The sequence below is a fragment of the Nelusetta ayraudi genome, unplaced genomic scaffold, assembly GCF_046127955.1.
Source record: "Nelusetta ayraudi isolate G7.1 ecotype Tasmania unplaced genomic scaffold, CSIRO-AGI_Nayr_v1 ptg000011l, whole genome shotgun sequence".
Lineage (NCBI taxonomy): Eukaryota > Metazoa > Chordata > Actinopteri > Tetraodontiformes > Monacanthidae > Nelusetta > Nelusetta ayraudi.
Genome location: NW_027466061.1, coordinates 22937398 through 22947088, shown reverse-complemented (window position 1 = coordinate 22947088; position 9691 = coordinate 22937398). Strand labels below are relative to the sequence as shown.

The 9691-nt window shown below is 42.9% G+C and overlaps 1 protein-coding gene across 1 annotated transcript; it reads left to right on the top strand.

Annotated features, from left to right (window-relative positions):
* The first annotated feature begins 4469 nt into the window (after nucleotides 1-4469).
* pnp5b (purine nucleoside phosphorylase 5b) lies at nucleotides 4470-9228 on the top strand. The gene is made up of 6 exons (XM_076019680.1): nucleotides 4470-4607; nucleotides 5675-5844; nucleotides 5996-6099; nucleotides 6244-6419; nucleotides 7326-7516; nucleotides 8323-9228. The coding sequence occupies exons 1-6, from the start codon at nucleotides 4582-4584 to the stop codon at nucleotides 8538-8540; spliced, it is 885 nt and encodes a 294-aa protein (XP_075875795.1). The 5' UTR covers nucleotides 4470-4581; the 3' UTR covers nucleotides 8541-9228.
* Nucleotides 9229-9691: the final 463 nt, after the last annotated feature.

Below are 9691 nucleotides of genomic sequence, written 5' to 3'. Positions count from 1 at the left end.
TACAGTTTGTTTGAAAACTATTCACTCTCTGCTGTTTTTTTCAGCATGAGTCAGACAGCAACACCTGTTCTCTGGGATTATAAAAGCAAATTTTGTCCCAGATCATCATCTGTTTAGTAAGACTTTTTGGCTCCTTTTTGGCTCCTTTGCCATTTATCTGTTGGTATATGTATATACACTCAGGCATTAGATGTGGCATTCACTGAAAAGTGACTGACACACTGCAAAACCATTCTCAGAAAACTCAACAGCAAGAAATGCTTTAACACATATTTAATATCAACTCATATCTTGTTGGCCTGATAGAGGATTTTGTATCACGTAGATAAGTTTGTAAGAGTAAATAATGTGTGGGTCTTTACTTACTGCATTCAAAATAACTGTAAGTACCTTAAATTAGTATGCTTCTAAGTTGGGCAACTGTATGTTGCATACAGTATTACCACCAAATGTCGCAGCTTACTGAAAACAGATTTCTAAACCTGAACCGCACCCTGATGAGAATTATTACACGAGCACTGTCCTCTTTCTTCAGATGAAGACCAATTTGAGCAACACACAAAACCTCAGTTGATGCATCCGGTTGATAACCTCTTCCATGTAAACATTTAGCACAATTGCCAATGTTAGGTTTAGTCAGATAACTGAAAAATACACTGGCTATGTTGAACCGGCATCATATCATAGGCCCCTGGTTGAGAAGTTGCCTTGTGTACTGTGCAATCTTGGAAATTTGAAAACATTAGTGGGTGAGTCAGAAGACTTTGACTTTTTGACTTTTATCCACCATGATGGATGATGACACATCTAAATGGTGCTGCCATCCTCATGTTACATTTTTCCATTTGGAGATATTCTCCTGTTACAATTGCCGATTTGTTTCCTTTAGATTACTGGTCGCCCTTATAAAATCATAACTCAGTGACCTTTAACTTAAAAACAGGTGCAAGTTGTTACCGCAAGGTCTTCTTTGTTTGTTGGTTCAGTCTGTTCCAATGGATACACGTCTCAAGGACAACACTCACACATGTTTTATACCACTCTTCAGTAAATCCATGGGAACCTCTTCTCCTCAGAAATAACGGGCCAATGAGTCCTGGATGTGCCAAGTCCAGCCTCTGTACCGGACAGTCTCAGCCCAAGAAGGTCACTGTGACTTACACACAACCATCAGGGCTCACTCTGAGGGAGATTCTGCAAGAGCTCTGCCACTCTGAGTGCCAGGCTGCTTTGCTCTACCTGTGACCAAAATAAACACTTGATCGTTATACTGAGGATGCCTCCAGTTTGTCCCTGGCTTTCCAACTAAAGAACCAGACCTCACACTACTACACAGAACAGTCAGGCACAATGAATACTCATAGACCTGGCCACAATAAGACAATAAATGTTTCTGTCAATAGGAAAGCAAGTATATCATAAACACACCTTGTTGGAGGCACGTTATTGGAGGAATGACTTTTAAAATGCATCACAGTGAATGACGCAAGATAAAGGGTACTGTTTGATTGGTGTATGAAGGTGTGTGCATGGATGAATGAGAGGCCATTGTAAAGCACTTTAGGTGGAGACCATTTACCATAGTCATTAAACAAACTACATATGTGTGAGTGTGTGTGTGTGTGTGTGTGTGTGTGTGTGTGTGTGTGTGTGTGTGTGTGTGTGTGTGTGTTAGTGCTGATGGTATTATGATGTGTAGTTTAGATGTTTGTGTTGAATAATATAATTAGTTTAGATGTTTGTTTATAATAATATGAATACTAATATAGAACTGTTTAAATCATTTGGCTGACCTACACATAGAGAAAAAGCATTGTTGCAGGAGTCATGCAAAGAGCTCAAGGAAGAACAAAAGAAAGTACATTCCTCACGAACTGGTGACCCTGGGTGAGCAGAGGATGGACAGCAGGACTAACTGGCTTTGCGACCACCATAAAACTTTACAACCATTCACTTACAGGGTGGGGAATTTATGATCCATCGGAGGCACGGGGGAGAGGAACTTGTGACTTCAGGCATGTCTTGCACCGTATTGTTTCAACAGGTCACACTGGAACAAAGGATGAATCGTTTGGCTCCCTGCCAAATAAGGACTTTCTTTTCAGTATCATTAACTATCATTAACTGGAGACTTGGATTAAAGGCTGCTTTAACATCCAATGAGGCTGGGGTCTGGAGACCAGGCAGCCAGTCAGAGGAGGACATCATCGTAGAGCATTTGCATGTTTTCTTTATGTATAAAAGGACTGGGTCAAGGGACAGATAGGAGTCAGACATCATGCCCTGACAATACTTTGTCGTTGTTAGGGTTTTGAACTCGGCCCAGAGCTCTGTATATTTGTATTTTGAATTGATTTATTTACTAAAGACACATTTAAATTGGCATTCTTCTCCTGAGATTTTCCATTCAATGAACACGCGGATCGGCAGCACGACACAAGAAAATTCTCTGATCCAACAGTGTGATTGTGTGTGTGTGTGTGTGTGTGTGTGTGTGTGTGTGTGTGTGTGTGTGTGTGTGTGTGTGTGTGTGTGTGTGTGTGTGTAATGCAAGCCACTTGGACTTTCTCTCTGAATTGGATTTCAAGTTACAAAGTCTGTACTATTTTATATTTTTTTCAGTTTTAGTTTTCTCTTTGCTCTGTAATCAAATCAAATCTAGATTTTTACTAACGTTGGAAAACAGAAAAAAATAGTGATGTCTTTGATGCCCACACCTGCTTAGGAAAGAAAGAAACACACTTTTTCAAAGACAACAGCAAAATGTCTGTTGCTTTATACATTTTAATGGAATGTGAAATGGTTAAGAATAATTTTAGAATGCTTAGATACAGCTATTAGTTAATGGTCGGCTGATGTAGTTGTCAACCGCTCATTATTGCATCAGCACCAAAGTCAACACGACCACGTGGTTCAAAAATGCCTTTCATTTTGTGCTGAGGGTTGGTTTTTTTTTTTGTTTTGTTTTTTGCTTCTTTATATAAAGTCGCCGATTAGATTAAATTAAATTTGTACATTCGTAACATTTAGGTAATGAAGTAAAACTTCATTGTGACGTCTTTTTTTAGTACTGTCATTTTTTCCTATCGTTCAAAATCTTGTTCACGGTTTAGCACCACGTTCGAAAATTTCCACTTGCACAGACTGAAAGCCTCTGTGGTCCGTGGTGGGTGGATTCCATCCAATCAGAAGCTGAGACTTAGGTGGGTGGGGACTGCATCATTTCCAGGACCGGTTGTTCCGTGACTGCACAGAGGTGCGCCCATAGATATACACAGAAGGCTAGGTGTCTCACGGCGCAGAATCGAACGTCCGCACTGGCCACCATTTTTCCACAGTCGGGCAGTCACTGTCTGATGTATTGAATGTGAGGGAGCGTGAGTGATCTGAACAAGCATTAACACTCTGATCTCGCTGAAAACTTGACGGACTTGCACACGGTTTGCTTTCTTACAAACGTTCACAACGTAGCAAGAATTCTGGATGGTTGAACATGTTGAGAGTGGAGCTTTTTATTAGAAAAAAAAAAAAAAAAAAAGCATAATGGTGCTAAGGCAGCCTATCTGCACAAGTTAATACGACTGAGACCACTAAGATTTTCATTTCTTAAGTTAAAGTTAAGCCAACAGCTATTTCAGGACAAACTAGTATTTTGTTCACATACAATATTTGTGGTGTCGGTTGTAGTTATTCGCTGAGGTGCGTTTCCTATAACGTTGCAAACCAAGCTAATGCAATTTAGCCTACATCTATTGCTGCTGCGTGAATGCAGTCTCATCAGTTCATGCAGCAGAGACACGGTGATCAATGAACTAGAGCTGCTGATATCTCATCCCCCACCTGTTTGAGTCAGAGTCTAACGGTGACAAACTGAGATTACAGTCCGTCTTTTTTGTTGTTGTGATAAAATGGATTAGGATTGGTAGGTGTAAATAAAACAAGCAATTTGACATATGGCGAGACAGAATAGCTTTTCTTTTCAATATAATTTAACTTAATTCGCAAATGATTTAAAATTGGATTGCTTTGTTACAGCATCATGCATTGTGATTTCTACAGGAAATCGGTGACTGAAAAAATGCCGAACTTCTGTGCCGCTTATGGGTGCAGCAATAGTCGCCCGTAGGATCACATTTCATCTGTAAGATATTGTTGGAGCTGTTTGATTAATGTTACGATTTAGTGCTGGTTTGTTTAGTTTAGCATATACGTTTTTATTAAATATGGGTGTGTGCGTGTTTTTGCTCTTTTCACATGAAAGCCTATGGTTATAAATCATGAATAAGTATGTAGTATCATAACTATGCTTGTAACCTTTATAACAAACCAAACCGCTCGAAATTCGAGTGAAAATAGAGCGAGCAATTTAGGGCTATTTAAAATAACATGCGCAATAAGAATACATAGTTCTGAGTGAGAGGGGCGGAGCGAAGTGACTGTGCCAAGATGGCCGCCAGTGCGGACGTTCGATCCCATTGGCCAGCAGCGAGGATAAGACATCTAGCCTTCTGTATATATCTATGGGAGCGCCTATTTCCAGAGGCACGAGCTGAATTTCCGCACCGAGGGACCGCCAACATCATGTCGTACGTGTCCGAGCTTCGAGGGTAAGTGATGATTCTAAGAAGATTAAGATTCTAGAGACTTCCTCTTCTTCTTTTGTTTCAATTGAGTTCCAACAAATAAGTACGTTGACACGGGGCGTTATCCAGACATTAGGAAACTTTATATTATCGTTCTTGTCTAACCATTTGTAAAGGGAGTGAGTGCTGTTGTAATGACAACGCGACTGACAACGCGTTCTAATAGGCAATAGACCTATGACAGTATTGTGAAGAAACGTGCTTCTGTGTTGAGTCAATGATTTGCTTCCGCCAAAACGCATTATAGTAATAACCACGACCTCGAATCGAATCAAAACGTTAGACGAGCCTCTTTTTTTGCGCCGGTTCTCGCTGCGTCTGCCCTAAAGTTCCAGATAGCACATTTGGTTAACTGAGATATCCTCCCCCCGGCGATGCTCGCTGCTGTTTAACACGGAGCTTCTTCTTGGGACGGAAGAGTCGCGATACCACGCGTGCCCGTCAAGAGCGGGGACCCGTGTAGATTCGACAGTTAATGATGCAACACCGCGTGCCCCCCGGAAGGAAGCGAGGATGGAAGAATGGATGGATGGATGGATGGAGGGGAAGCCCCTCTCACGCTGCCGCTCTGACGCCATTAGCGGGGGAACCTGGTGACCTCGCGCCCAGGGGGGAGGCTGAGAGCGTGAATCGTGCCACTGACTTCCTTCCGTTCCGCTGTTTACTGATTCGGCCGCATGGTCCGACGCCAGCCAGCCCAGCCCAGCCCAGCCCAGCCGCTCCCTCCCTCAGCCATTGGGGCGAGTCTCACCCTCTTTTTAAAGTGACTGCGGCGAGCTTATGACCTCACAACAATAGCAAATTAGAAACACTGCGTTCAACCAAACCCTTGGAAATGAAGTTGAGTGTGGTTAGACGTGCAGTGACGGTGGACTTAAAAAGTCTGACATGCTCACTGGGAAATAAAGTGGATTGGGAATCACTGTCTCATGTTAACTTTGATGAGGTTTGCTCAAAATTGACTAATCTTCTTCTTCTTCTTCTTCTTCTTCTTCTTCTTCTTCTTCTTCTTCTTCTTCTACCATTCTCAGTGAAACCTACGAACAGTGCCGGGCTGCAGCAGACTGGTTGCTGTCCAACACGCAGGTGCGACCCACTGTGGGAATCGTGTGCGGCTCTGGGTTGGGGGGTCTGGCCGAGATGATCAAGGACCCTCAGGTCTTCAAATACAGCGACATTCCCCACTTTCCTCGTAGCACAGGTTTGCATAATCAGCGGGTGTTACTGTGTGCTGTGCTGTGCATGTCTGACGACTCTAATTATGTGTGTGTGTGTGTGTGTGTGTGTGTGTGTGTGTGTGTGTGTGTGTGTGTGTGTGTGTGTGTGTGTGTGTGTGTGTGTTCATGTTGTAGTGCACGGTCATGCTGGCAGGCTGGTGTTTGGAACACTAAAAGGAAAGCCATGTGTTTGCATGCAGGGCAGGTTCCACTTGTATGAGGGTTACCCTATACAGAAGGTGAGTGAGGTCACATAAATCAGCTCTCCGTACATCCCCCAAGGCTTTTGAGCAGCTGCTATGTGTCTCTTAAAGTTTGCGTTTCCGTACCTGTGTGTTGTAAAGAGTCTAATTGTGTGCGTACCGTCACCTTGTGTTCCCCAGATCACTCTCCCCATGCGTGTCTTCAAGCTGATGGGTGTGGAGACGATGATCCTAACCAACGCAGCCGGAGGCCTCAACCAGGACTACAAGGTGGGCGACATCATGATCATCAAGGACCACATCAACATGCCGGGGTTCGCTGGAGTCAACCCACTGTCTGGACCCAATGACGAGAGGTGGGTGCTGAGAGACTCTCTAGCTGCAGAACATCATGGAAGATTCCTTTTCGACATGTTGCGGGGGGGGCGGGGAGTAGCAGTTATAAATATGCATGCAGACTCACTGCTCAAGGCCATCTTTCTTTTTTTTTCTTACGAACTGCAACTCTAAATTTGGGCTGTAGTTTGCTGATGGTGTGCATCAGTGTATTTTAAACTACTTACTTCCTCTTGTTTTTTATGATAAATTGGTTGCAATTCCTTTCGTAAAAGGATCTACTTCAATATTTCAGGACATTGTGTCACTGACAATCATATTTGTACAATAGCATTAGGCAACAGAACAGTATTAAAGAGTTCACCACTCATGTCACTAGATCACAGCATGGAAAAGATGGAGACAGATGCAGCTTCACTCCCACTTCATGAAGATCTTTTTATCTTGACGCACACAAAGACCGTAGCCTCCCCAGCTTCCCTCTTGTCTTTATTTTTGCAGTTTTCAAAGCAAAGAACTGAACCTAACTTGCTGTGTGCATAAGCCAGATGATGACCACCTCTGTCTGTGTAGCAAGTCTCTCACAAGTAGTCAGAACTCTGTATCAGTTGCTGCTTCTTACAAATAGTAAACGTCCCTGATTTTCTCACCATGATTGGTGAACAATTTTCACACACCCAACAAAAGCACAAATTGTTTTCAGTTTCTTTACGGAAGAAGTGACACTCCGACGTGACCTGCGTCGTTCTTGCAAGTCAGAGGGACGTGCGCTCTCTCACTGTTATCTGCTTCACACGAGAGCTTTTCGCAATGTCACAGACTTGTGATTATTGCTGCGCTGCGCGCCTCAGTCACCGCGGGGAATTTCGGTGTTGAATAACACGGTTGTGTAAATTCCGACGGTTTGCTCCGTCTCCCACTCTCAGGTTCGGCGTGCGCTTCCCATGCATGTCTGACGCCTACGACCGGGAGATGCGGCAGCTGGCCCTCGACGTGGCGTCAGAGCTCGGCTACAGCGACTTCCTGCGGGAGGGAGTGTACTGCGTCCTGGGGGGCCCGTCCTTCGAAACCATCGCAGAGTGCCGAATGCTGCACAGCCTCGGTGCAGACGCAGTAGGTCAGTGTCAACATTAATCCATTCATGGTTTTATTTCTTAGCGTGGCCTGTTTAAATTCTCTCTGTCCGGGGACGTCACATCAGTCCTACTAACTCACGCAATTTAAAGTCACACTTTACACAGACTATTAAGACTGTGAATAACTGTAACTGGACAGTTTAAAAATTTCAGTGAAAAAAAGTTTGAAATCTGGATTTTATCGGAGTAATACTCACGATTAGGAATGCACTGATACCACTTATCTACAGAACAAGTAGAGTAGGAGTACTCAGTTTGCTGTTAACCAATAGAGAAACTGAGGACTTGATGAGGTTGTATCAAGTACCCGGTACTTTATAGAATTAGTTGGAGTCTTTATTTGTATTTTCCCACAGATGTTCCATTCTTTGAACGACATTCCTCAGCGTGTCTTTCTAGAACATGAACACAAATTTAACAAAATTGTCAGATGCATACACGTACAACAGGTGTCACGGTATCGGCATGTGTCTTACGAGTACAAGCACAGTACTCAAACCCAGTATCGGTACTGATACCCAATACTGGCATCCTGCATCTTGAGTTCAATGTTTTCATGAGTATTCCCACTTTTTTGAAATACAAGCCATTATACAACTGGGCCAATTAAAGGCATCAGCACCGTAGACTGTACTGCACAACTGATGGCAGCATTATAATAATGAAGACCCAGTCTTTCATAAATACTAGCACCATTTCCAATGATCTGCAGCTGTATGCATTGCAGCGTGCGGAGACAGTACTCCAACACAAACCTCTCTGAACCTCCTCTGTGAACCCGTTGCAGGGATGAGCACCGTCCACGAGGTCATCGTCGCCCGCCACGCTGGCATGCGATGCTTTGCCCTGTCGCTGATCAGCAACAAGTCGGTCATGGACTACGACAGCCAGAAGAAAGCCAACCACGAGGAGGTCCTGGAGACGGGCAGGCTGAGGGCCAAGCATTTGGAGAAGCTGGTGTCGTGCATGGTGGCTCGGCTGGAGCGCGACAACAACTCTTACTGATTCGGTTGCAGAAGTCACAGAAGGTTTACTTAAACATGAAATAAGTCTTTAGTGGTGGTTTGAACTATTACTTTCTTAACTAGTTTTAATTAAAACTATTTACTGAAGTGTCATAGCTGTTACTGCGGTTACTTTTGAAATTTTTTTTTCTTTTCTTGAATAGAGTTTACATTTGGGTCATGTAGAGATTAACGGTTGTTCTGTACTTATTGTATTTTTTACTGCACTTCGCCGACTTGTGTTTCAGTGAAACATGACCGTTCTAACTTAAGAACTTTAACATAAATTGAATTGAATATATTTATTACTTCAGATCTTTGATATTCCCTGGTATTTAACAGAGCAAATCAATATTTTTCAACCTTTTTTCCTATTGTGATGGACCAACTCACTGCTGCATGTCTCTGCAAGATGTATAAAGTGGGAACAATGACGTCTTATGGTGTGAAAGATGTGTATTTATATTTCATGTATAATTGTTTTTATTTTAAGTTATATGGGATCTATGATTGGCAGAGCTGAGGAAAAAGATTACTGACTCTAAGGGACACCAAACAAATTGCATCCATTGTTCAATAGAAGTACTTTATAAATGGTTTCTACATACACAAATACAATTACCGACTATGAAACACTGTATTCAGATGTTTTCAGCAACACTGCAATAAAATAAAGTTTGACAATGTCATTGTTGTCACAAATGTTTGTTATAGCCTATGTTATTTATATGTTTATTGTCAGGCACTGGAGGGAAGAAGGAGGTTTTCAATATCAAGTTACATCCTCTTGATTGCACGTTCTTAGTCTTGGTCTTCGTAAGTTCAATCAGCTCTTGACCTTTTCATTTTTTTTTACTGAGTTTGAAGAATATTTTAGTTTTCCATCAGGCCCTCTGTTTACCATGCATGTTAGACAAATGCAGAAGCGGCAACGCCACAGAGCCAGGAATGATCACGTGAGAAAGGGAAGTTCATTCAATAGCACGCACAGGGCAGAGGAGATCATGTGACTGCCCACCTGATGAGGATGTGGCGCTGCTTGAGGTCTGTGCCTGAACCAGTTCTGCAGGCTTCACACATGGGGATGCAACCATTCATAGCATGCCGCTACACCATGTCACAGTTACTGCCAAAAGTATAGCCTCTGTTCCA